The sequence below is a fragment of the Lepidochelys kempii genome, chromosome 5, assembly GCF_965140265.1.
Source record: "Lepidochelys kempii isolate rLepKem1 chromosome 5, rLepKem1.hap2, whole genome shotgun sequence".
NCBI lineage: Eukaryota > Metazoa > Chordata > Testudines > Cheloniidae > Lepidochelys > Lepidochelys kempii.
Window position 1 is genome coordinate 42131313 of NC_133260.1, and position 27616 is coordinate 42158928.

Here is a 27616-nt window from a genome sequence, read left to right on the forward strand (position 1 = left end):
ACTGTATCTCCACCAATTATTTATTCCAATGAGTATGAAATTTTGGCGCAATTCATTATCTCTCTCCAGAGATTACTTACTCTAAAAAGCTGGTGATGTAGTCCCGGCTACAGGCTGACCAGGAGAAGGGGTTGGTGTTTGCTGTAATGTGAGCTGCCATAAGTTTTGCTGCTTCATGACCTTTGGTCCCACAAGAATTTCCAATTCCATCATGGTTCATACCAAAACTGTCCAAAACAGAAGGAAAAAAAGTGTCCCATTACTCTCCTATGGTACCAGACAAAAACAGAGTTTGCAACTGAAAGGCCACGCTCAGTTAGTGTAGGAGGACTGAAACAAGATATGTATGATTAATTCAGACTAAACTCTGTACACTCAGAATACTATGCAATTTTGCTGTTTCATATAAAGATATCAAAACATTTTACTACATTGTGTAAGTCTCACAATAGCCCTGTGAGATAAACAAAAGGGACTCATACTTCAGGCCTTATTGGGGAGTTTGGCCCAAGTAAGAACTACGGGTAAATACCTGCTCTTGCACTCAGATCAGTAAACACAGACACAGAGAGTCTGCGTGATATTGCCAATGTCATATAGTGAGTCAATGACAATCCAGAATAGAACTTAGGCAGCCTAACTACTAAACAACCTGTGCTCCCAAAATGCATCCATTTATATAGTGGTCTTGATCCTCTGCTGTTCTAAGTCTGCTTTGTGGTGGTCCTCAAATGCAGGGTCAGCAAAATGATTCAGATATCACCCCCTTCTTAGCATCCAACATAGTTCACATGGTCACAGAAAAAGGGGTGTACCCAAGGATCCTTAGAGGTTGAACACCCCGTTGGAACTGTAGGTGGCCAGCATAATGTAGAACAGCTAAATCATCACCAAACTAAAACTAAAAGCTAAATCCATAAGAACTCTTCTTTAACAGACTACTTAAGAGCAAATGTTTAACTTTATACATCAAATTAACCTTTAAAATTAAATAACTACTACATTTTAGATATAACACGTTAGTGAAATATTCAGTTTGTCAGCAGTTTGATTGATATGATGTAAATTAATCATAATAATTAAAGATAACATACAAAAAGGCACTCTAATTAATTGTATAATTTTTTAAAAATCATCTCCCCTGTCCATCTTTGGGGTAGCTGGAGTCAGTCTGCAGTATGGCAAATTTTCTTAAATATTCATCTATCACAAAGGAATTTCTCTTTTCCATGCAAATGTCATTCAAGATCATGGGCTTGTTATATTCCATTCTGGATCTCGTCACAAAAGATCATGATATCTCATGAGCCATTCGAAATAGCAGATTTCATTACTCATGGGAAGAGACAGAAAGACAGTTAGTGAAAATGAAATATTCATAACTTTAAAATACAACCTTCCCATCCGTACTGTGAGAAAAAATTCAAAGCAAAATCAAAACACGTTAAACAAGTTATCCCTCAAACATGGTGCATTTATTCTGGCTTAGTTCTTAGTGGTAGCACTTTTTACATTTTTAGGCAAAAACAATGCACTTTTATTTTCACTCTTTTTTTTTTAATGTAAGGCTAATCACAATCACTTCTCTCTGCTCTGCTCTTGAGTTATACAATCATTTAAGTATTGTGAAATGATGTAAATTAATTCATCACAGTGTACATAAATGTAATTTATGCATGCAGTCTGAAGATTTTTTGTAATACTGTAAATTATGGTTACTCACCTGTAACTGGAGTTCTTTGAGACGAACTCAAGTCTGTATAGTCACACCCATGGGATACACCGACTGAGCAGCTCTGATGGTGGAAACTTTTGATAATATTGCCTGTTGGCGCACTCTTGTACGCCCTCCTGCTCTTTCCCTCAGTGTTCCTGAATGTTCTGAGGGCAAGGTTATAAAAGGGGTATAGCACTCTGACCACCTTAGTTTCTTCTACCGCTTCCCAAAAGTCTGATACTCTAATTAGGACTTAGGAAAAGGTGAAGGTACATGGGGAGCGTAAATATGCTCCACATTACATTTCTACACAGTTCTGTTAAGTGGAATGCATCTAAGCTATACCACTGATGTTGCCTTGGCCTTTGTGGAATGGGACCTAATCCCTTCAGGAATAGGAACAGATGCCAATAAGCAGCCATCCTCTATGCACAGTCTAGCCCATTTTGATGTTTGAGAAGCAATTGCCTGTCCTCTTTTGTTATTATCATAAGATATGACAGGAGTAAATCTGGAGATTTTCCAAATTGTTTTGTCCTATTAAGATAATATACTAAAGCCCTCTTAGCATCTAAACTTTGTAACTTATTTTCATCTGCAGTTGCATGGGGTCTTAGAAACACTGGCAGGTTAATTGACTGATTAATGTAAAATTCAGTCACTACTTTAGGTAGGAACTTGGAAGGGCAATGTGGCAAACCTTATCTTTATGGAGTACAGTAAATGGCAGGTCAGTCATGAGGGCTCACAGGACACTCTTCTTGCTGATGTTGTAGCTATGATAAAAACTGTTTTAACTGAAAGATGAAATGAAGAACATTCTCCAATTGGCTAAAAGAGAGGCTTCATGAACTGCATAAGGACTATGTTAAGGTCTCATGTCAGTGGAGGGCCCTTGAATGGTGGATAGATATTAATTAATCTATGATTCTATGATTCTATGAACCCTTTCATAAATCTTTCAACTGTCTCATGTGTGGATATAGATTTGTTTTCAATAAGTGAATGATACACTGATATAGCTGCTTAGCAAACCTTAATAAATGCTTAATTAATCATTTCCTAGAGCTAAGACAAACCTCCTGTACCCCTGTGAACTACACAGTAATAATCCTGATTGAATCCTATATCTCAAGCCATCAGGTGTAGGAAATATGAGTCCGTATGATAAACTTTTCCATTCTGCTGAGTCAACAAATGGAGTGAGACGGAGAGATTGGAAAACTCCTTTGGATAGCTGAAGGTGGTCCGGGAGCCACAGTTGCTTCAGCCTTGCCAGAACAACTATGATTACTTTGGCTCTGTCCTGTTTTATCTTCCTTATTACCCTCTGAATGAGAGGAAATGGAGGGAAAAAATATAGAACACCTCATACACAATTTATCCTGAATGTGTCAGATGGTGTGATGCTATATGATTGAAATGTGACCATGTATGTAATTGATATTGCCATTGTTAGACAATTGCAACAAATCTTGTACAAAGTATGTTATGTAAGGTACCAATGGAAAAGTTACGATTTGCTAAATAAGATTATCCTGTTTATATGCACGTATCATCTTTGTATCTGAAGTTATGAATATTGGCTATATATCTATATCTCAGATCGGTTTGTGCCTGGGGTAACACTGACAAGCTAGTTTACATCCAGTTTAGCCAGCCCATTGTGAATGGACTATTCAAGTTTAATGATCCATTAAGGATACTTCACTCTAACAATGGGCCATAGAAGAAACTCATTCTGCCCAGATATCAATTCCTGCAAACGCCTCAGCCTCCAAGGGGCCAATGGCTACCCCCTGTGAGTCATCAGGCCTTGTAAGGACATGTAATATGCTCATGTGACACTGGACTCAGTCTTGTGCCAGTAACTCTCCACAGGACTGTGAGCTTTGTTTGAAACAGAAAATTTACAGGCACATGGCTCAGGGTATAAAATCCCCCTGGGACAATTCCATTTTGCCTCTTTACTGCTCTGATTCTCTGGACTGTGGATTTACAACTAAAAGGAGCATACTGACCTATGGACTGATAATCCCTCAATCTTTTGGAAGTTACCAGAGAAACTTCACAAGCCAGCAGTCTATAACATCACTGCTACCAAACCTGATAGAATCATAGAATCATAGAATATCAGGGTTGGAAGGGACCTCAGGAGGTCATCTAGTCCAACCCCCTGCTCAAAAGCAGGACCCATACCCAATTAAATCATCCCAGCCATGGCTTTGTCAAGCCTGACCTTAAAAACTTCTAAGGAAGGAGATTCCACCACCTCCCTAGGCAACGCATTCCAGTGTTTACCACCCTCCTAGTGAAAAAGTTTTTCCTAATATCCAACCTAAATCTCCCCCACTGCAACTTGAGACCATTACTCCTTGTCCTGTCCTCTTCCACCACTGAGAATAGTCTAGAACCATCCTCTCTGGAACTACCTCTCAGGTAGTTGAAAGCAGCTATCAAATCCCCCCTCTTTCTTCTCTTCTGCAGACTAAACAATCCCAGTTCCCTCAGCCTCTCCTCATAACTCATGTGTTCCAGACCCCTAATCATTTTTGTTGCCCTTCGCTGGACTCTCTCCAATTTATCCACATCCTTCTTGTAGTGTGGGGCCCAAAACCGGACACAGTACTCCAGATGAGGCCTCACCAATGTCGAATAGAGGGGGACGATCACGTCCCTCGATCTGCTCGCTATGCCCCTACTTATACATCCCAAAATGCCATTGGCCTTCTTGGCAACAAGGGCACACGCTGGCTCATATCCAGCTTCTCGTCCACTGTCACCCCTAGGTCCTTTTCTGCAGAACTGCTGCCTAGCCATTCGGTCCCTAGTCTGTAACGGTGCATTGGGTTCTTCCATCCTAAGTGCAGGACCCTGCACTTATCCTTATTGAACCTCATCAGATTTCTTTTGGCCCAATCCTCCAATTTGTCTAGGTCCCTCTGTATCCTATCCCTGCCCTCCAGCGTATCTACCACTCCTCCCAGTTTAGTATCATCCGCAAATTTGCTGAGAGTACAATCCACACCATCCTCCAGATCATTTATGAAGATATTGAACAAAACCGGCCCCAGGACCGACCCCTGGGGCACTCCACTTGACACCAGCTGCCAACTAGACATGGAGCCATTGATCACTACCCGTTGAGCCCGACAATCTAGCCAACTTTCTACCCACCTTATGGTGCATTCATCCAGACCATACTTCCTTAATTTGCTGACAAGAATACTGTGGGAGACCGTGTCAAAAGCTTTGCTAAAGTCAAGATACAATACATCCACTGCTTTCCCTTCATCCACAGAACCAGTAATCTCATCATAGAAGGCGATTAGATTAGTCAGGCATGACCTTCCCTTGGTGAATCCATGCTAACTGTTCCTGATCACTTTCCTCTCATGTAAGTGCTTCAGGATTGATTCTTTGAGGACCTGCTCCATGATTTTTCCGGGGACTGAAGTGAGGCTGACTGGCCTGTAGTTCCCAGGATCCTCCTTCTTCCCTTTTTTAAAGATTGGCACTACATTAGCCTTTTTCCAGTCATCCAGGTCTTCCCCCGTTCACCACGAGTTTTCAAATATAAGATATAAGATATAAGATAGATAGACAAAGATATAAGAACATCGCAATTATTGTATGTATATGATCTATTAACCATTTTAACTCTCTTCTTCTTTTCTTTCATTAACCTTTAGGTTTTAATTACTAAAGAATTGGCGGCAAAGTGATTATGGGTAAAATCTGAATTATATATTGAGCTGGCTATGTGACTGATCTCTTGAGATTAGAAGGACCCTATATGTGATTAAACTGGTTTTCAATAACCACGCCTCATAGATTCCAGTATCTGGGAGCTGTGATAAGGGCTGCATTTTTGACTTTTTGTTAACCAGTGTGGTGAGGCAGAAGTTTACCTTTGTTACTGGCTTGGTATAATCTAATGATAGAATAACTACCAGTTTGAGGTGAGTCTGCCCTATTTCTCAGCAGTTTGTCCTGAATCTGGTGTTCTCAGCTGTGACCCACTGGGGCACAGTGACAGATGGATTGACTGTCTCTCCCGGCTCTTCAGCAACGTCTGGGACACCTTTGTGTTTTACTTTGTCACAAAATGTCTACCTCTGGACAACCTCATGCACTGATGTTCTCTTTATCACTGACAGATTGAAAGACCATTCATGGAGTTCTGTTGTGTCCCTGCTCCGGCAGTTTGAAAGGCTGTTTTCTTTCACTACTAGGCGTAGAACTACAGGTAGGTCCTGTATTGAATTCACCATTCCCAGAGAGACATCGCTTCCTTACATAGCTCCATGCAATGAATTCTTCCTCCTTGTTTATATAATACATTGACACTGTATTGTCCATAAAGACCTAAATTATCTTATGATGATGATAGGCAGAAATGATTTCAGAGCCCAATGTATTGCTTTTAGCTGTAGCAGCCTGATGTACAATTTCTTTTCCTGGAAAATCCATTGGCCACAAACTGTCAATTTGTCGAAACGTCCTCCCCAACTTAGGTTGGAAACATCTGATGTGATTGTTGCTGATAAAACTGGAGCAATGAAAGCCATTCCTTTTATTTTTTGAAGGTTTTGAGGTTATGAGGCCCATTAGTCTGAGAAAAAATGTGATTCTTTGACAAGGGAACTATGCAATAAGGCTAAGGCTTGCTGAATCCTTATAAACCTTTATTCTGGCAGAAAGTGTCTGACTTTCTGAGAGACAAAATTGCCCCTATGAAGGGGATCTTTTGAGTGGGTAGTATGATTGACTTCTCCCAATTTATCTTTTGTCCCAGCTTATTGAATAGGGAGTGTGTGCAGGATATGACTTCTGATAGATTTTGTTCTGACAATGTTTTGATTAGCCAGTGATCTAGCATCTACATATATGTGAATCCCTTGGCTTTGTAAAGGCACTAATACTGCCAAGAGGCATTTTGTAAAAAGTCTGGGGCAGGAGAAAAGCCAAAGGGAAAGACTTTGAACTGAAAATGATCTTTCCCTACTAGGAAACAGATATTTGCAGTATGGCAATCTGATTGCAATATATGTCCTTCAGGTTGAGAGCTCAAACCAATCTTGTATTGAGAGGAAATGTTTTATATAGATGCCAAATTCAACATGAAATCAGAATTTACTGATGAAGGAATTGAATTCTCTCAGGTCTAATGTAGGCCAAAGACCTCCATCCTTTTTTGGGATTAGGAAGTACCTTGAACAGAAACCCTTTCCTCCGAATTCACTCAGCTCCACTTCTATTACCCCTGCCTCCACAAGACAGGGAGCCTCCCATTTTAACAGGCCCTCATGAGAGGGGTCTCTGAATAGGAATGGGGTGAGAAGGTTGGGAGGAGAGAGGGAGTCAGATTGGATGGGGTATCTGCTGTGAATTATTTCTAATATCTATCTACCCATAGTTATAGCACTCCAGTTGCAGAAACAACACAGGCAGTCACCAAATGGGGTAGGTAAAGAATAGTCCAAATTTGGTTTGCAGCTCTCAGACCTTATGTCAAACCTGAGGATGAAGGTCCAGCACAGATGTTGACATTGAGATCTGTTTACCTTTTACCTGAGGCTTAAACACTTTCCTCCTTTGCTGCCAATGTTATTCAGCAGAATGTTGTTGATGGTAGAGGCATCTCTGAGAAAATAAATACTAGGAAGATGAGGATGCATACTGTTGTCACTGATACCTGAACACAGCTACCTAGTTCTTCTCCTAGGTTGCTAATACACTCATAAAGATCTGGGTGCAGATCTAGTGACTGTCATTTCTTCAGGAACCTCATTTTATTGCTAAATACACCATTCCGTTTAAAGGGAAACTCCTCCACATTAGTGATTCTCTCTGAAGGTAGTTCAGATGATCTACTCCATGAATGATTCCTGAGAGAGATGGCTTCTAGGAGAAACTTCCAAGGAATCAAATGTTACTCTTAGATTGTGTTTTGCAACAATCTTTAGACATGAGGGCATTGGCTAATTTTCTTGGAACCTCCGAGATGGATTTTGCAAATACCACCATCTTTTCCCAAAGACAGTACTGGCTGCATGCAATTACAGTCTGGTAATCTGACATTCTTACACCCAATGTTTCAGATTAAAATACTTTTTTGCCTAAAATGTCCATTTTCTTGCTTTCTTTATCAGAAGGTGTAGACTACATCAAGCACCCTTAGACCTCTGGGCTGCAGCTTCAGCCAAATGCAAGTTCAGAACTGGATGTCTGTGCAAAAAGAATGAAAAACCCTCATGCGGTAATTGGCAGCTACCTTTTTCAACATTGCTTGAACAGAAGTGGAAATGAACCATATTATTGCTTTTGCTAGCTGCCAGAGCCCATCTAAAACTGGCAGTGTAATTCTCTCCTTGGATGGAGAGTCAAGAATGTTGAAGATGATGAGAAGTCTCCTTTACTATCAGAAAGGGGATTTTCAAAGTAGTTGCCATTCTCTCAACTACTTCATGAAATTATACTGCACCCTCTGATGGGGAACACACAGTTGTAATCCCTACACTCTCACCTGGAGAGATTTACTCCTCCAGTTCAGGGTCCATTTGTCAGTATTCTTCAGGCATCCCAGCCTCCTCTTCTTCCAAAAGTGTGTCTTTTGTCCAAGGGGAGGCCAAACTCTGCAGGATGAGGACTGGAATCTACCAGGGTCTCCACAGGACTGATGGGAGGCCACTGGGAAGCTTAAATAAGTGTTTAGATCTATATTGTTTCCTATGTTTTCTCTGTATTGCTTTTATCCTAAAATAAACGTTCTCTGCTTTGAAAGAGCTGTTTAGTTTCTTGTAACCACTGGCATACATTGCACATAGTCCTTGGAGAGAAAGCAAATATCAGGTGCTGAACTTTAATCACAGTAAAGAAAAAGGGGGATGCAGCCTAAAAACTCAGTCAGAAGGAAGAGGGACCTGGATTCTGGCCCAGAGAAAGGTGATGTCTAGAGGCTTAAGACTTAAGGGTGCATTCCTTGAGCAGACCATGAGGGGGAGGGGGGGTCAAAGGTGCAGTTACCCCAAAAACTGTGACAGTCCCTTCTGCAGAAGTGTCTGCTGCTGCTCCTCTCTGGAAGTATCAAAGGCTGAAGCTAATCTATGTTCACTCACGGATCAGGAGATGACCTAGTTCTGGAGGGCCTGCTTTCACAGCCTGATGCAGCAGTAGAGCTTGAAGTCTATTTTGCCACTCTTTCTGTGCTCTCAGGTGAAAGTACTGCAGATTGAGCACTCTGAAAGAGTGTCCCATCCTGAGGCAGGCTAGGCATCTTGTATGAGCATCTAAGGCTGGAAACACTGCTGGGCAGGAGGCACATTTCTTAAATACTCAGCCTCTTGAACTTCCAATCCACCATCAGATCCCAACAGCAGAACTAAAGTCTTAACTTCAAATAACTACTTAGAAAAATTAAAATAAGTAAATAAATAAATAAATAAATAAATAAAAAGAAATTAAATCCAACACTAAAACCTAAAATTTACCTTACAAAAGTATTAGACATTATTCAAGCTAAGAATCTGGGCCAAAGGCCCAGATACAGTTCCTGATCTGGCACCTACAGCAGTTGAAAGGAACTGATGTGGCCAAGGCACCATGCTCCGTTTTATAGCCTCATCTTCAGAATCTTCGGAGCAGTTAGGGGAAGGGATGGGGGCATAAGAGTGCTCCAACAGGTACTGCTATCAAAAAGTTCCACCGTAGGATCAGCACCACTGGTGCATTTTATGGGGGAATATGCAGAGGACAGTAAAAGAAGAACAGATGTTTTCAAATTAGACACAGATTCAAGACAACTAAAAAGAATCTTTAATCTAATTCACTCTTTGTTCTTAAGCAATCTGGATGTAAAATACTGTCAACTCATTATTATTAACATCATTGTTTCTATTAAACAAGTTACACTTTGTTTTTCATAAACTTTGTGTCGCCTTCATTCTTCACTGTAAAGTTTTAAAATACATTGTGCTTGTTCCAGTACTATACAAACAGAATAATTTAAATCTTCAAAAATATAACATACTTTATATAACTGAGAAATATATTAATATTATTTAGGATAACTGAATTCTACTTAAGGACTAAATTAAAAAAAATAAAGGGATTACCAAAATCAAAATTATTATTATTGTAAAATGTAAATAGGACTCTAAATTATGTCTTTTCATAGTGACAATGAGAAATTTGCAAGGAGAGGGAGGGAGAAAAAGGGGAATGTTTCATCAATAATCTGTTCCAAACAGAAAAAAGAGTGTCAATTTACACAAAAACACCAGTACGGAGTACTAGGATTTCTTCTACCATGTCAGCTCACTCAACAAGACCTCTATGACCATATCAGGCAAGGTTGTTTATATCAGTGGTTCTCAACCTTTCCAGACTACTGTAGCCCTTTCAGGAGTCTGATTTTTGTTGTGTACCCCAAGTTACACCTCACGTAAAAACTACTTGTTTTCAAAATCAGACAAAAATGTCACCACACACTATTACTAAAAAATTGCTTACTTTCTCATTTTTATCATATAATTATAAAATAAATCAATTGGAATATAAATATTATACTTACATTTCAGGGAATAGTATATAGAGCAATATAAACAAGTCATTCTCTGTATGAAATGTTAGTTTGTACTGACTTAGTTAGTGCTTTTTTACACAGCCTGTTGTAAAACTAGGCAAATATCTAGACAAGTTGATGTACCCCCTGGAAGACCTCTGAGTGCTCCTGGTTGAGAACCACTAGGTTATATGTTATTTTTATGCCAGCTAATAGAATAATTATTTGTTAACTGGTGTGATGTTATAGATGGTAATCGCTTTGAAGCAGGATCTATCTTCATTTTTTATTTGTTTACAGCAATATATTGCTGGCACTTGGTTTTTAACATACGCTCCAAATCATGACGTATAGTAGACAGTGTCCTGCCCATTATATTTATGTAGAATTCATGACAGCTATCCATGTGAATTTGATGTAATACATGCCTCCTGGTCAACTTAACTTATACTCTTCATTGTATACCACAATAAAAGCTTACTCTCCTAATAAAAATGTATATGCAACATATTCTTCACATTCAAATATAACACCTCCATAATATTAATTTTCTTATCTTTTATTTGTTGATGTCTTATTCTGATCCAGAAGCAAATACCTGCAAAGTCATTTTTAGTTTTCTACTTAGTAATATGTAATATTTGAGACGGCATATACTCTTTTGTCTGATATCCAACATTTTTACTACCCTCACATATTTCCAGATTATACAGTGAAGGTGCCTCTAATGGCTCCATATTTAAGGCTGAGTTGAATTCTGCACTTCTGACATTACGAAAATTTAATTTGTTACAACAAACATTGATATGGATTAATCATAATTCTAGGGATGTTGCATGGAGCACAGTTAAGGTTGTTTGGGTGCCTTCACTCTGCATTTTCATGCCTTAATATATTTGGATTTATTTTAAGTTTTACCTTAACTGTGAATTTCCTGGGTTTGTAATGTACGTTTTGGGGTTAATTACAATATCTCTAATATTTTCCCTTAATTACTATAGGTATTCTCAACTTCAACTCTCTTAACATAGTTTTTCTCTGAAATTTTAAAGTAAATGAACACAAACATAGTTGAACAATGAATCTTTTAAAATATATATATAGTGGTCACCTAACTGAGCATAATTCTGTGTCGTGCTACTTATGGAGCACTTTAAAATACAATCAAGTATGATTCACTGAAGAAAATTATAGTCAACTTAGAAACACACTTTGCAACAGGGCAATGGCAAACTCTCATTCACATCTTAATGACATAGGGCAAAATTCTCCTCCCGGATCTGCACAGTAGACAACTAGCCTGTACATATCTTACATGTGGAACACCTATTAAAGTCAGTGAAGGTGCTACACAAGGGAGTGTGAATATGCAATAGTGATCATTAGCACCGTGTGTCAGAGAAGTAAGTTTTCCCTTTAATCATGAAGCAAACTACTGTGCTTAGATTTCCTTTGGAAATATGAAACCAGCATTCATGTTGCCCTGAATGTTTCCACCTCCATTTATTCAACTCTACTTATGCTTTTGTTAAGATCTGTGAAATGTTACTGCATTCCCTTTCCTTGAATATAATATTTTAATGTAAGACTAATTATTTCAATATATTATAATTCTACACTTTAAACTATAGTTTCCACATATCTACAAAATATTAATCTTATTTCACATCACAGAAACCAGACTTGTTTTTCTAGCCTCAAGTTTATGACATTTAAGTCTATTTGGACAATTAATCATTAAAGCTAAAGTCCCAATGAAGTTTCTTTTTATGTTAACGTAAGTTGTGAGTTTTTACAACTGCAATATAACATGAGGTAGACACAAGACATAATAAAGGAAATCACAATTTCTTGAACCCCAAAAGAAATATAGAAATGAATATATTGTTATTTAATGATTGTTTTATATGATTTTTCCAGTTAATTCAGTGCCTCTTTAAGGTGAAGTGATTATTTGATATGCAACAGGGCAAGAAACTATTGCTTGGGCTAAGTAGAACACTGGAATTCCAGTGGATTCTGTGTTAAAATGGCCTCATGGACTCTCATTGGTTGGGCTGACCTTAGGAGCCAATTGTCTGTTAGCGGAGTTTCTCTTTCACACATGGATCATTTAAACCATCACATACTGTTGAGCCAGTGATCCTGGTAACAGTACTTCAGATATCACCCATAGGTTTTATATGGTCTTTCAAACCTCCCGTGATAGAGGACATGCTCTTTCGTTCATAATTAGGTACCAACCCATCCATTATGGACTGCCAGGGACAGGTTTATCCCAAGTACCAGTAGGTGGTAGTTGGTGCTAGATGTGGTTTGGGCTTTGATATGCATGTCCCTATTCTTTTAGGCTGGAGTCTTCTATGCCACTTGGAACTCCATTCCCCTGTCATTATTCGAACATGCCTCCAACCAGCTTAAATTAACAGCTTTTTGTAGTGCCGTACCTATTTGCTCCCCTTGGATGAGAAACGGATTTCCATAGTTTAGTGCACTCTAGGCAACCTCTCAGTACCAGAGTTAAGGACATGCAGATGGGATTAGTAGGAACAGGAATATAGTCCCACTGCTTCTGAAGAATTGAAGACAGTTTGCTAAAATTCAGAAAAATGTCTCTAGGAGGACTGCTGGGGACAATGGATCAACATTGCTAGCCCATCAAATGGTATGTTTACGATGCAATTAAACACACATGGCTGGCCTCTGCCAGCTGACTTGGGCTCATGGGGCTTGGGCTAAGGGGCTGTTTAATTGTGGTGTAGACATTCCAGCTCAGGCTGCAGACTGTGCTCTGGGACCCTCCCACCGTAAAGAGTCATAGAGCCCAGGCTCCAGCCCGAGCCCAAATGTCTACACCACAGTTAAACTGCCCCTTAGCCTGAGCACCATGAGCCCAAGTCAGCAGCAGGTTTTTCACTGAAGTGTAGCCATAAGTAGACCATTTGTCTACCCTAAGTAAAGAATGAAGAGGAGTCCCTCAGCTTCAGCTAATACCCCCAAGCACATCATAGTGGTATTAGCTATTTCAAAACTGGGTGTACATTAGCTGTTTTAAGTTCCACTCCAAGAAACTCATCAATCCATGTTTTCTCTCTCTCTCTCTCTCTCTGTCTCATTCCCTTCTTGCCCTCAGCAAGATGTGGCTGCTGATATCTCACGTCCCTCCACCCACTCAAACCTCACTTTTTCCACATATATACAGCTGCCCCACCAGCCATTCCTCCACATAGCTGTCTGCTATTTGTGTCTCCTGTTTTCTTTCCTTCCCTATTCTCTGACTTGGATACCTGGCTATCTTCTCTGATACTAACCCACCACCTTTATCCTTGGGATTGTCAAATTCCACATTAACAATCTAGTTTATCTGTCTCTCATTTCCTCTCCTTCACTTTCTCCAGCTCTCGACCAATCTGTCCATCAATTACATTAACTGTTCTTTTGATCTTGTCTTCACTCGACATTTCTCTCTTCTTATCTTGTCTTTCAAACTTTGATTCCCTGTTCTCTGTTTATCACCTTATTTCCTTTAAAATGACTCATCCCCTCTTTCCTCCAATCATTCATTCCTTTTGAGTATATCTGACACTGCAACTGGGAGGTGTGCTTGGTTGATCAGAGCTAGCATGTATATGTCTACCTGAGCTGGGAATTACACCTCCCATTCAGTGCAGCCACAGCAGGTAGGGTTGGCCTTCTGAGTTCATTTCTAGGGTCTCAGACAGCTATCCCGAGCCACCACCCATACCACCATGGCCACACTCCTATTTTTAGCATGCTAGCTACTCCTGGGGGAATTCTGTGCCCCTGCGGGGGTGCAGAATTCATACCTTCTGCAGATTTCTTGGCTCCCCCACAGAAAAATGGCGGAGCCAAGAAAACTGTGGGGAACACACACCCCTTCCCTGGCAGCCCAGGCATGACTTCTGGGAGCAGCCAGCAGCAGAGAGCAGATCACAACGGAGGGGGCGGTGGGGAGAAGGGAGACTGGGCATGCATCCGTGTGTCCGTGGAGAGATGTCAAGTGAGTGGGGCTGGGCGGGTGTCTGCCTGTGAACAAGTGAGAGAGACTCACTCTGTCCCTGTCACTTGCTGTTGCTGCATCCCAGGCTTGGAGGTGTAGGGCTCTGTGAAGCAGACTCTGTCCCTGAGGCAGAGCAGAAATGTAACAACTAAGCAGGCAGGCTGCTTTTGTTCCCATTCTTAGTCAATTAAGGCTCCTTTACCTTGCCAGAGTGGTGTAAAGAAGCCTTATTGTAAATGACAGTAACTGAATCATCAGCTAGGAAGATCTATGTGCTTTCTCACTTTTTTTCCTGTGCCAGAGAGGCACCACGGGGTTAGATTACAGCTCAGGATCTATTTTACTTATCCATTTAAAAAAAATGCAGGACAATGATTAGCAAAACTGTATGACTTGTACACTATAATCAAGTCTGAGCAATTTAAAGCAACATTGTACTTTACAGAACACCAAACACCAAAATAAAAGTAATGTAATTTAAATGAAAATCCAGGATTATAACTGAATCCTTCTTTTTGTAGTCTTGGTAGGAAGGTCTCTGTGAAAACACCATCCTGGTCACTATGGATGTAGAAGCCCTCTACACCAACATTCCACACAAAGATGGACTACAAGCCTTCAGGAACAGTATCCCCGATAATGTCATGGCAAACCTGGTGGCTGAACTTTGTGACTTTGTCCTCACCCATAACTATTTCACATTTGGGGACAATGTATACCTTCAAATCAGCGGCACTGTTATGGGTACCAGCATGGCCCCACAGTATGCCAACGTTTTTATGGCTGACTTAGAACAACACTTCCTCAGCTCTTGTCTCCTAATGCCCCTACTCTACTTGCACTACATTGAGGACATCTTCATCATCTGGACCCATGGAAAAGAAGCCCTTGAGGAATTCCACCATGATTTCAACAATTTCCATCCCACCATCAACCTCAGCCTGGACCAGTCCACACAAGAGATCCACTTCCTGGACACTACAGTGCTAATAAACAATGGTCACATAAACACCACCCTATACTGGAAACCTACTGACCACTGTTCCTACCTACATGCCTCCAGCTTTCATCCAGACTACACCACACGATCCATTGTCTACAGCCAAGCTCTACGATACAACCGCATTTGCTCCAACCCCTCTGACAGAGACAAACACCTACAAGATCTCTATCAAGCATTCTTACAACTACAACACCCACCTGCTGAAGTGAAGAAACAGACTGACAGAGCCAGAAGAGTACCCAGAAGTCACCTACTACAGGACAGGCTCAACAAAGAAAATAACAGAACGCCACTAGCCATCACCTTCAGCCCCCAACTAAAACCTCTCCAACGTTATCATCAAGGATCTACAACCTATCCTGAAGGACGACCCATCACTCTCACAGATCTTGGGAGACAGGCCAGTCCTTGCTTACAGACAGCCCCCCAACCTGAAGCAAATACTCACCAGCAACCACACACCACACAACAGAACCACTAACCCAGGAACCTATCCTTGCAACAAAGCCCGTTGCCAACTGTGTCCACATATCTATTCAGGGGACACCATCATAGGGCCGAATCACATCAGCCACACTATCAGAGGCTCGTTCACCTGCACATCTACCAATGTGATATATGCCATCATGTGCCAGCAATGCCCCTCTGCCAGGTACATTGGCCAAACCGGACAGTCTCTACGTAAAAGAATAAATGGACACAAATCAGACGTCAAGTATTATAATATTCAAAAACCAGTTGGAGAACACTTCAATCTCTTTGGTCAATCGATTACAGACCTAAAAGTTGCAATTCTTCAACAAAAAACCTTCAGAAACAGACTCCAAGGAGAGACTGTTGAATTGGAATTAATTTGCAAACTGGATACAATTATCTTAGGCTTGAATAGAGACTGGGAGTGGATAGGTCATTACACAAAGTAGAACTATTTCCCCATGTTTATTCCCCTCCACTCCACCCCCCACTGTTCCTCAGATGTTCTTGTCAACTGCTGGAAATGGCCCACCTTGATTATCACTACAAAAGGTCCCTCCCCCCCCCCCCCCGCTCTCCTGCTGGTAATAGCTCATCTTAAGTGATAACTCTTGTTACAGTGTGTATGGTAACACCCATTGTTTCATGTTCTCTATGTATATAAATCTCCCCACTGTATTTTACAGTAAATGCATCCGATGAAGTGAGCTGTAGCTCACGAAAGTTTATGCTCAAATAAAATTGTTAGTCTCTAAGATGCAACAAGTACTCCTTTTCTTTCTACGAATCTATGAAACCTGTTGAGTCATACTTCTTTCAATGATATCTTAGAAGTCATATTCCAGAGAAAGTATGTACAAGTCAGCAAAATATGTACAATTACATTACAATTTTCATATAGACACAGCAGTTTATTTCATTCTTTGCTACTCTCTCTTCTCCTCAGTTCCACAGTTTTCACAACTTCTGTATGCCATGGCTACTATATAACTAATAAAAACACAGTATTTCAGAGTGAATTCTTTCCTTTTTAATTTAGTTCAGCTTTTTGTGTATATTATGTACTCAGTCTAGACATGTCGCTTAAATATAGTTATATGCTTCAATTTTCCATTTAATAAGGAAGCCAATTCCCAATTTCCCATGTAGTTATGAATAGTAAAGTGATTATAATGGCACAATCAAAGAAAACAGTTAAGAATGTTCTTTGATATAGTTAACTTACTCTGCATGCAAGTACCCTCAAGTACACTCAGTACCAAGCTCTATCCAATTTGAAAATAAAGAGAAATAGATGGAGAGGAAATTTGCACTTTCTTATAATTTAGTCACAAAACTTTTTGGGTGGAAGGTAGGATGATGGCTGGATGGCTCAAAATATTCGAGCAGGTGCCATTCAGTACTCTTTATAGACCAACCTTTTTCTCCATATATTCCTTCTGGACTTCATTTAATCATTTAATCACTGTCACTAGCTTTCACCACCAAGGGCAAGCTGTGCTGCCTTCTGCAGTCACTCCATGCATTAAACAGTGTTTCTCAAATGCGGCCACTGTGGCCACATGTGGCAACCAGGGACTTTTCTTGTGGCCACAGCCTTCAGGGCTTAATTTGTCCCCAGGCTTGCCAGGGCTGAGTAAGTCTGCTGTGAAAAGTGATACTTGTATGCTTGTTAATATCACTTTTCACAACAGACTTACTAGCTAGCAATAAATATATTACAATGATTTGGACGTGTATATGTGCATATTTATTTGTTTTTCCTAAAGCTAATTAAGTATTTTAGCACTCTGAGGCCACAAAAAAATTTGTCCTGAGAATCCCTGCATTAGAAAATAGGGGACAATGAAACTGGTGTCCACACACTTCTCAACACAAAGTTTGACAAACTAGGTCCATACTGGTGTACGAGGTGGGAACCTCCACTAAGGGCCAATTCAGAGTTTTTTAAAAGAGACATTAAGTATAAAGAAAGGAAACTGCCAAAAATGTAGGAGTATCGGTAGTAGCAAACATAGCTGCAGTTCAAAGAAAAAAAGATGCTGTGACCACAAGACATGCAGGATGGCTGCATTATTGTTCCCAGATTCTAATCCATACCCTAACCATATGCAGAAATCACTGTCATCACACCAGCATCTCACACCACCATAGATATGAATGATTTACCATTTAAATTTACACATTTACATTTGTGTAAATAACTTCTCTAAAACCTATATCCGCATGATTTAAAAGCACTATGATACATACTGTATGAATGTATATGTATCACCTGAAAATCTTTTTCTATGTGAATAGAGTACATTAAATTCAAAGTAGGGTTGTATATAATTATAAAAGATGTTAATGAGCAAGACTTCCAGGGCTTTTAGTGAATCATAGAAGTTATTCCCTCATGAGTGGAAATATATTTTCCTTTACTCTATCACTTATGTAAATAATTACAGAAAGAGAAGGAAAGATATAAAGAGAGAAGGAACTACATGTGTTTTAAATTAGTTTTTCTTACTTTTGATGCAGTTTTAAACAATTGTTTTTGGATTTGTAAAAAATGATCTATCTCAGTGTAAATGCCTGTAAAAATCAGCCTTTTTTCACAGATAAAATAAATGAGGTAATACTTGCCTAAGAATTATCTTGCATGATAGGTGGGCTGGAATAAGTGTGTACTTCCAATTCCTGATTCTGTTCAGTAGATTGATAGTTTCCATTTTAGTCTGTATGGGAAATTTTAGCTGTTGCATCAGTTAATGACTGGAAAAACATGTCATCCATAACTCAGCATTGGTCAACCCATGTAAACAAGGAAGGAGACCTAATGAATCATAATAGGAGGTGCCTAGTCATTTTATATTCATCAGAGGTTATTGGTGATGCTTGTTTTTGAATGCAGACCTGAAACATTCCAAGATCAATCTTTAATCAAATTTTTTTGTTGTCCCAAAACATCATGTTCTTTCAAAATGATATATGGGCGCTTTGAAAGTGCAAGTGATGTTATGACTATTGAGCACACTTCATGGTTAGTACATTACTACAGCTGTACCAACAGTAAAAATAAAAATATTGTTTTAATCATAAAAACATAAGAATGGCCACACAGGTTCAGACCAATGGTCCATCTAGCCCAATATCCTCTCTTTCAGCAGTGGCCAGTGCCAGACGCTTCAGAGGGAAAGAACAGAACAGGATAATTATTGAGTGATCCAATCATTGTCATCTAGTTTCAGCTTCTGGCAGTCAGAGACTTAGGGCCATCCAGAGCATGGGGTTGCATCCCACCATCTTGGGTAATAGCCATTGATGGACCTATCGTCCATGAACTTATCTGATTATTTTTTGAACCCAGTTATACTTTTGGCGTTCACATCGCTAGGCAGAGTTCCATAGGTTGACTCTGTATTGTGTGAAGAAGTACTTCCTTATGTTTGTTTTAAATATGATGCCTGTTAATTTCATTGGTGACCCCCTGATTCTTAGATTATATGAAGGGGTAAATAACACTTCCTTATTCACTTTTTCCACACCATTCATGATTTTATAAACCTCTATCATATCCCCAGTCACTCATCTCTTTTCTAAACTGAACAGTCCACGTCTTCTAAATCTCTCCTCATATGGAATCTGTTCAATACCTCTAATAATTTTTGTTGCCTACTCTGCACCTTTTTCAATTCTAATATTGAATATCTAATTTCAATATCTAATATTCTAATAATCTTTTTTGAGGTGGGGTGACCAGATTTGCACACAGTTTTCAAGGTGTGGTGTACTATGGATTTATATAGTGGCATTATAATATTTTCTGTCTTATTATCAATCCCTTTCTGAATGGCTCCAAAAATTGTTAGCCTTTTTAACTGCCACAGTACATTGAGCAGATGTTTTCAGAGAACTGTCAACAATGACTCCAAGATCTCTTTCTTGAATGGCAACAGCTAATTTAGACTCTATCATTTTATATAAATAGTTGGGATTATGTTTTCCAGTGTGCTTTACTTGGCATTTATCAACATTGAACTTCATCTGCCATTTTGTTGCCCAGATACCCAGTTTAGTGACTTTGTAACTCTTCACAGTAAGCTTTAGGCTCAACTATCTTGAGTAATTTTGTGTCAACTACCAAATTTGCCATCTCACTGTTCACCTCTTTTTCCAGATCATTTATTAATATGTTGAACAGCACTGGTCCCAGTACAGATCAAAACAGAGTTAATTATTATTTTTAAAACAAAATAATATGAGAAATAATAATCTTTACCTTTTAACTGCTTTTGATCCACTAAGAGAGGTAGACAAAGGAAAGAGGGGGAAAAGACTATAACAAACCAAATCTTAAAAAATATATATGAAACAAGGTAGGCAATTTGTGAGCCCAGCCTCAGAATCACAGATTAAATTAGGATCTGAAGTAGAAGGGTAAGCAATACAGCCTTAATTCTAAAGTAGAAGTCCTTGGTAAAATACATCAAATAAAATGTACCACCACTCATCATGGATAATTTTATCTACAGCAACCAGAGGCACTAGAGGGGAGATGGTACAGCCAAAACATAAGAGATCATGATAGTAATTATTACATTGTTATTTCAAAGGTGGTATAATCAAATTTATTATACATATTTTTAAACTCACTCACTTGTGACCAATCTCATGTGCAATGGTAAAAGCTGAACCTAGGCCAATGTCTTCATTAATGCTGCAGCTCCTTTCAGGCTCACACATTCCAGCCACAGAGGCCAAGCCTAAATAAACAGAAGGAGACACAAAGGGTCATGCCAAGGTGTTCAAATCTTAAAAGCCCTAGTTATAAATGGCTGGATTCTTTTTAATAACCTCCACACACAGAAGGAGCAGTTGGCAAAAGGTTAACTTTCTAGTCATTTTCAAAATCACTGGGGGGAAATTCTCCTTGCCGGCTAGACATTTATATTTTTTGAACTACAGTCAGTGCTGGAAAATGTCTAGACTAGGGGTTAGATTTATAAATTTTACTTCTGGTAACTTGGGACCACCTAGTAACTTGAGCCAGGAGAGGGAATTCAAGAAAGCATTTCTATTTTAACATACTTGAGGCTGCAGAAAGTAAAATGTATCCACATTATTTTTCTAAAGAGATCTGTTTAAGTTTAGTGGGTTCCTAAAACACACAAGAAACTTTTTTAGCTACAAAAAGCCCCAAGGGGTACTTTTTTTTTTTTTTTGGTGTAAAAATAAAACTGAATGCATCAATAAAGGAAAGGAGACATGTTAATAAAAAGCATTCACTTAAACATGGAAGGCTTTTCCATTTATCATTGTATTATAAGTGCTTTTTAAAGATTCCTTAACGGGAAGAAAGCCACTGGCACTTACAGAATATAGCTCTGCTGTGTCATACACACTCTTCAGCATTAGAGTATCACATAGAATATATACTATGGCAGAACTACTTTGCTGTCACTGGTGATGGACTCTAACCAGCAGCCTTACCTAAGGTATTCTTCCCTGTGGTCTGTTATGTGGAAGAAGCATTAACAGCCTCTCCAAGGGAATCACCTGCCCTGCAAAATACAGTACTCCAAAACAGTGACTGGAAAAATAATTACTTTGCCATGGAAAGCAAGTTGTTACCTTTTATGAGAAAATGGTGCTAAATTATGCCCTTCTGCCTAAAATAAGTAGGAATGAGATGACTAGTAACCACTGGAAAGAGAGGATGAGGTGACTGGGGAGAGAGGATTAGTTATAAGAGAATTAAGAAAAATGTTTAACAAATTTTGAAGTCTACTATCTGTTGCTAGTCTAATAATAATGTTCCACCTCCCTAAAATTCTCTGTTGTTTTAATTGGATGAGGTATTCTTTACTTCCTGAATCTGAATGTACTGTACCTAGCACTTTTATGACTGTCATGTTTCCCCAGTGAGGTGGCCACATTTCCAGGGTGTGTAAACTGATCCCTATATGTTCAGTGTATAGAACCTGGTCCAGCAACCCTTACTCACAGGAATAATGGCCTCAGGATCAGGCTAATGATTTGCAATTCTGTACAATGCTTTTAGGTTTGCAAAAAACAATGGAGGCCAAATCTGGAGCCTAGACCTAGCCCAACAAGCTGAGCCAGGTGCTCGGCAGATGTGTAAGAGAGGGAGGAGAAATCCTCCACTGAAGCCACAGAGCAGCTGCATAGCCACTTTGGGTATGTCTACACTGCAATAAAACACCCGCAGCTTGCCCATGTCAGATGACTCAGGTTCACAGGGCTGTAAAATTGTGGTGTAGACATTTGGGCTCGGGTTGGAGCCTGAGTTCTGGATCCCTCCCCTCTCACAGAGTCCCAGAGCCTGGGCTCCTACCAAAGCCCACATCTACACTGAAATTTTTCAGACCCACAGCCTGAGCCCTGTGAACCCAAGTCAGCTAACATGGGTCAGACATAGCCATTGGTGGTTTATTGCAGTATAGAGATAACCTTTATGCAAACTGCTTTTTCTAGATAGCTCCTTGCATAGCTTCTTATGCCGGAGATTGGAAGGGAAGAACGAGAAGATCTGTCTAGCAGCAGATCTTCTAGTCCAATTTCTCCTGTGGGCACCCAAGGTTCCTCCTACTCATTGTACTGCTGCTTTATGGGGACTTCGTATATATGCTTTCATTAAGCACATGCTTCGCTCTAACTTCTTGAGGTCAATAGCACTTAAGCATTTCTTAAGAGTTTTGCTGACTCAGAGCCATAGAGGACATTGTCCCTAATCCCACTCCAGTTTCCACAATGCAAAGAAACTGCCATAGTTCTGTTGTCAAGATGTCCATTGCAGAAAAGGAGGAGGGGGGTTGGAACTGACTCTTTATGAACAAAATCATCAATTTAAAATTCGTTTACTTTCTATTTAGTAAAGTATGCGGCCATGTCTGGCCTCCAATGTGCTGGTTTCAAGTGGAGCAGAATTTGGCTCTATGCTAAAGTCTGATAAAATGAGGATTAGTGCACTAATAGTCAAATATATTAAATATGAGTATAAAGTAAGAAAAATGTTTTTCACTAAATGTTTCCTTTGAAATTTTCCCCTCTTGAACACTTGCAGTGGCAATTCTGTGACATTAGTACGTCTTCACAGTTTTGACATCTTTGTGCTGGCTTTAATTTAGAAATTTGTAGTCTGAAGGCATTTATGGTATACTAAAATACATTATGCATATGGATTATGTTTACAGTGGGCCAGACTCCAATATCCTTTACTCACATTGACTACAGCTTAACTACACATGTTGCCCTAGTGACTTCAATAGGACCACTTGTATAATAAGTTACTATTCCACATAAATTAAGGTTATCAGAATCTGGTTCAGTGAAGATAGTAACGGAAGAAACAGAAAAAAAATACCATGGTTGACTCTGATCAGGGGAAGACCTACAAAATAATCACACACAAAATCTATAAGCCGAACTAGTCTGCAACTCAGAACTGGAGTGCTGATAGTTAATTTTAAGGAAGAAGCTAATGGAATGATTTAAGGTTGAAAAAGTGATGTTAGGTACATATTAGACTTAGCATATGCATGAAAGTCTCTTTAATAATAATTTCTGTCTTAAAACACTAGTAAACTGCAATATTGATGATATATAACACACACCTTTGTGGTGACAAACTTAGGGATGTCAAGGACAATATCTCTCCACCCTGTCCATAATATTGACAAATGTGCTTTCCACTGTCAAGGCACCAAGCAGTTCCAATGTTGTTTTAATTTATGTTGTTGGATTATTTTCCACAATGCTTTATAGAAGAAGCAGTCTTGATGTTGCACCTCGACTCACACAGTATGGCAACAATTTAAACCACAAAGTCTGTTTCCTGGGGCTGGGTCTTTTTTTCCCTTTCTCTCCCGTTTGTATTTTTTAAATATATAATGGAAATAGATTATATGGAAATAAGCAGTAAGTTTTCTGCTTTAATTACTGCTTGGTAAGATTGAATCATCTACGAGGTTTTATCAGCATTACAGATGCCAGAAAAGAAACGCCCAACAGCAATTCACATAATTTAATCTTCTAGGGATCTTACAAAACATATACCCACATAAGTTATATTTTACTGTTTATATGTGTATATTTGAGAAGGCTCACTAGCAGAAGAGATCAAAACTAATCAATCAATAATCAGAATAATGCAAACAAACAGCAGAAACAAGCTGAAGTTCCACTTTGTAAACTTACCCAGTGTTCCACAGGGCTTGTTTTTATAAGTGCAGATATCGTATCTGTTGAGGAGAAAAACAATGAGACACAACTTGTAAGAAGATCATATCTGTGAGATATTTTGCATATTTATCACATTTCTATATCGTAGGTCAAGTTGTCAGACCACAATCAGTGTAATTATGTGCAGCCAGCTAGTGACAGCATTTTCTACACTCTGGTGTAAACCACAGGCTGCAGTATGCTCACAGCCTTTGGCCTTAGGCCAGTGGGACACCTGCCAGTAAGAAAAAAACAGTTAAAGTGGATCTTTGTAATCACCGGCTCCATAAAACAGTCTACCATGCTGTTATGAAGTTACAGCTGCATGCCTGCAGACTGCTACTCCTTCAAGAGGCTACTAGCAATGTTTATATTTCTAAATCTGCTGAAACATTTTCTTATGGTGGACATGGCATATTTTACAACATTTTAATTGCTACCATTCTCTCTGATTTTCATTAAAAATTGTAAGTGTTTACTATTAGACCAAAATTATCAAAACTCAGGTAAATAAGAATCAGGTTTCTCCTTTCGTTATCTTCCAATTATTTATTATGTGTGCTTTAAAAGTAATGCATTGCAAGTTATTAACATTTTTTGTTTTTATTATATCTGATAACAGCTAAATAAATTGCTAAAAACTTCCCTCATTTTAGATATAATCTTCCCAATACTGAAGTTCAAACAATGAGTCTCTGTTCAGATGACATGGTGAAATAAACATATCAGTGTTTTGGAGCCTGTAAAGGAATTAAAACATGTTTCCTGCAGTACAGCTAATATCCAGTGTAAATAATGTGGCCAATGCACCATAACTGCATATTTTTAAATGTGTTACAGCCATAATCCTATAACTATGATATGCCAGCATTATTATAGACTTATGTTTTCAGGGATTTATAATGATTTACTTACAGTATAATGCTTCAGAGCATATGTTTACAGGGTTTTTGCACTATGAGAAAGTAAAACCAATAAAGAAGATGAGGAGACATGGATTCCTCTTTCCACTCTCATTTTTTAACTTCGACCTTTTATAAATTTCAGGCTACTAAAATATTTTTAAAAACTAATAGTGCCTGTTTTAAACATGGATCAGTGACCATTTATGAGTAATGTATGAGATGTATAAACTCTTTAAGTGCCAGAGTAAGTTTTTGACTGCAACCCAACCCAACTTCTGAGTGCAAAATTAGTCCCTTAATCTGTAAATGCCCCACACATGTAGACCCCTCTGTCCAGGTGTAACCCTATTGATTTCAACAAGGCTCCACATGGGTGCAGGAATCTGCCTATGTGGAGCAGTGGGCAGGAACATGGACTAATTCTGATCTCAGAAATGTGTGTGTGTTCCCCCTTGAAGTGGCTCAAATTGTGTCATAATATGTACATGAAGAGTTCTTACTGATTTCAACAGAAGCCCAATAGGGGCATCCAAGGCCACATTTTAACCTAATTCCTCTTATGCAATTTGAGGGATGGGTACTCAGATCAGTATTCTGCTATAGAAATGTGTGGGAACATAACTATCTAATAGATCACACAAATATAAATATGCAGATACCACACACTTCATGTCATTTACATCTTTGAAGGTGTAAGACTTATTATTTTGCATTCAGTACAGGCCCTAAACCTACTCCTATTGAAGCTATAGCAATACTTTTGTTTATCTCAAGGGCAGAAAGATTGGGCCCAGACATATTAAGTGAGAAAAAGTAACTTGCTTGAATACCATGAATATTTAGCTCTGAACCCAACAAAAGAAAGTACCTGGAATAAATAGTAAATATTTTACTATTGTGTTGTAGTGTTTAATGCTACTGGGAACTGAACAGTTAGACCATCACACCTTGAAACAAAAATATATTCTCAGGGGGAAATCCTGCCCCACTGAAGTAAATCGGAGCTTTATCACTGACTTTAATGAGACCAGCACTTCACCCTTAGAGACTGATTCTACTCACAATTATACTGGTATGAATCTGCAGTAACTCCACAGCACTCAGTGAAGTTTCACCAGTGCAACAATAGTGAGATCAGAATAAAATCCCTACTTTCTCACACATTTTTGAATAATCAACACCGTTTATCATTCTGATTGTCCTGTGTACCTTCTATTATTCCATTATGTAGGGTAGACTTAGTAGGAAAAGTTTTATGAAAGGAATTTCAGTGACAAAACAAAATGAAATTTTGAAGAAAAATATTTTTCTGCTTTCTAATCAGCCCTAATCATTTTGTAAAAAACACCTCAAACAGTCAGACTATTCTAAATATGGCCTCACTAAACAGTCCAATGGTACAGGCTAGAATATTGTCCTAATGACATTCATAATTTCTCTTATGAATCCCAAAGCTTTGTTTTTTCTATTAAACAATACCAAAGGATTTATTTTACCTGCTATGGATCTTTTTCTTTTTCTATCCTTTGTGCCACAAGGTTCTGGATGCTCCCTTTTCATTTGATTTGTTCTTAAACTCATTACCTAACATTTCTATGAGGTGAATGGCACAATTCATTCATCTGTTTGTGTACTTGGTCTATCCAAATCATTCTGAATTGTACTGGCCTTTTCTTCTTTTGACTCCACTTCCTCTAGCCTTGTTTTGCATTAGAGTGGAATCCACTTAATCAGGAAGCCCCAGTGGATAGCTTTTCATCCTGATTAAGTGTAATTGTAAAGTACCAGAAAAAGGGATTTCAGTAGTACAGTTGTTACTGTCTGGGGAGATGCATGTTACTGGAGGTGCCTATAATGTTGGGAAAAGGGATTATCTGCACTGGATTGGCACTGAGCCAGGTGTCTACCCAGAAATGGTGGAAGAGACTTTTATGAGATGGCTAATATTGTGGGCCAACATGTGTAATGGGCATGCCTAAAAGGAACTGACTAGCAGATAGGAGTAAGCAGTGGTGATGCACAGTATATGTTTTCTGCATGTATCATAAACAAAAGAAAGACTAAAAGCTGTTGTTAGAAGTAAAAATGTACAAAACCAACATTAGACAGAGACACACAAAGACCAAATACCAGTGAATGTTACAAAATCACCTGAAAGCATCCCTGTTAAGGGGATTACCTTACTCACTCAGCCTCATGTATGAAACAGATATGGCTGGTGATAGACAAGACTTGAAGGAAATGTGTTTTAAGCAAAAAGCTGAAGAAAGAGAAAGTAGAAACATAGCAAACTGCATATATTCCAGGACCAGAAAGGACCATTGTGATCATGTAGTCCAACCTCCTGTATAATACAGTTCCATAGAACTTTCCCAAAATAATTCCTATAACATATGTTTTAGAAGAACATCCAATCTCTATGTAAAAATTGTCAGTGATGGAGAATCCACCATGGCACTTCCTAAATTGTTCCCAAAAAACGGTTAATTACTTTTACCATTAAAAATTTATGCCTTATTTCCGTCTTGGAAGGGGACTACAAAAATGTCTAAATGTCAGTGAGGGTACTTGCAATGGAAAAAGTTCAGGTTGTAGGAAAGTAAGCAGTGGGTACTGCAAAGAGAGGTGAGGCTCCCTTCGCCATTCCTCTGAAAGACAGAATTCACAGTAAGGTTAAGATAATTACCGATGTAATTTGCACCAC

The 27616-nt window shown here is 39.0% G+C and overlaps 1 protein-coding gene across 8 annotated transcripts in view; it reads right to left on the reverse strand.

The window, feature by feature from the left end:
- Positions 1-27616, reverse strand: part of ADAMTS6 (ADAM metallopeptidase with thrombospondin type 1 motif 6) — a 328383-nt gene that overhangs the window by 182612 nt on the left and 118155 nt on the right. For all 8 annotated transcript variants that reach the window (XR_012158888.1, XM_073344058.1, XM_073344059.1 and 5 more), the window contains 3 exons: positions 23984-24027; positions 20424-20529; positions 81-227 (listed from right to left, as the gene is read on the reverse strand). Coding sequence is in view for 7 of the 8 variants with exons in the window: in XM_073344058.1 (XP_073200159.1) it covers positions 81-227; positions 20424-20529; positions 23984-24027 (297 nt within the window). In the remaining variant the exon portion in view is untranslated. The remainder of the gene's footprint in view (positions 1-80; positions 228-20423; positions 20530-23983; positions 24028-27616) is intronic.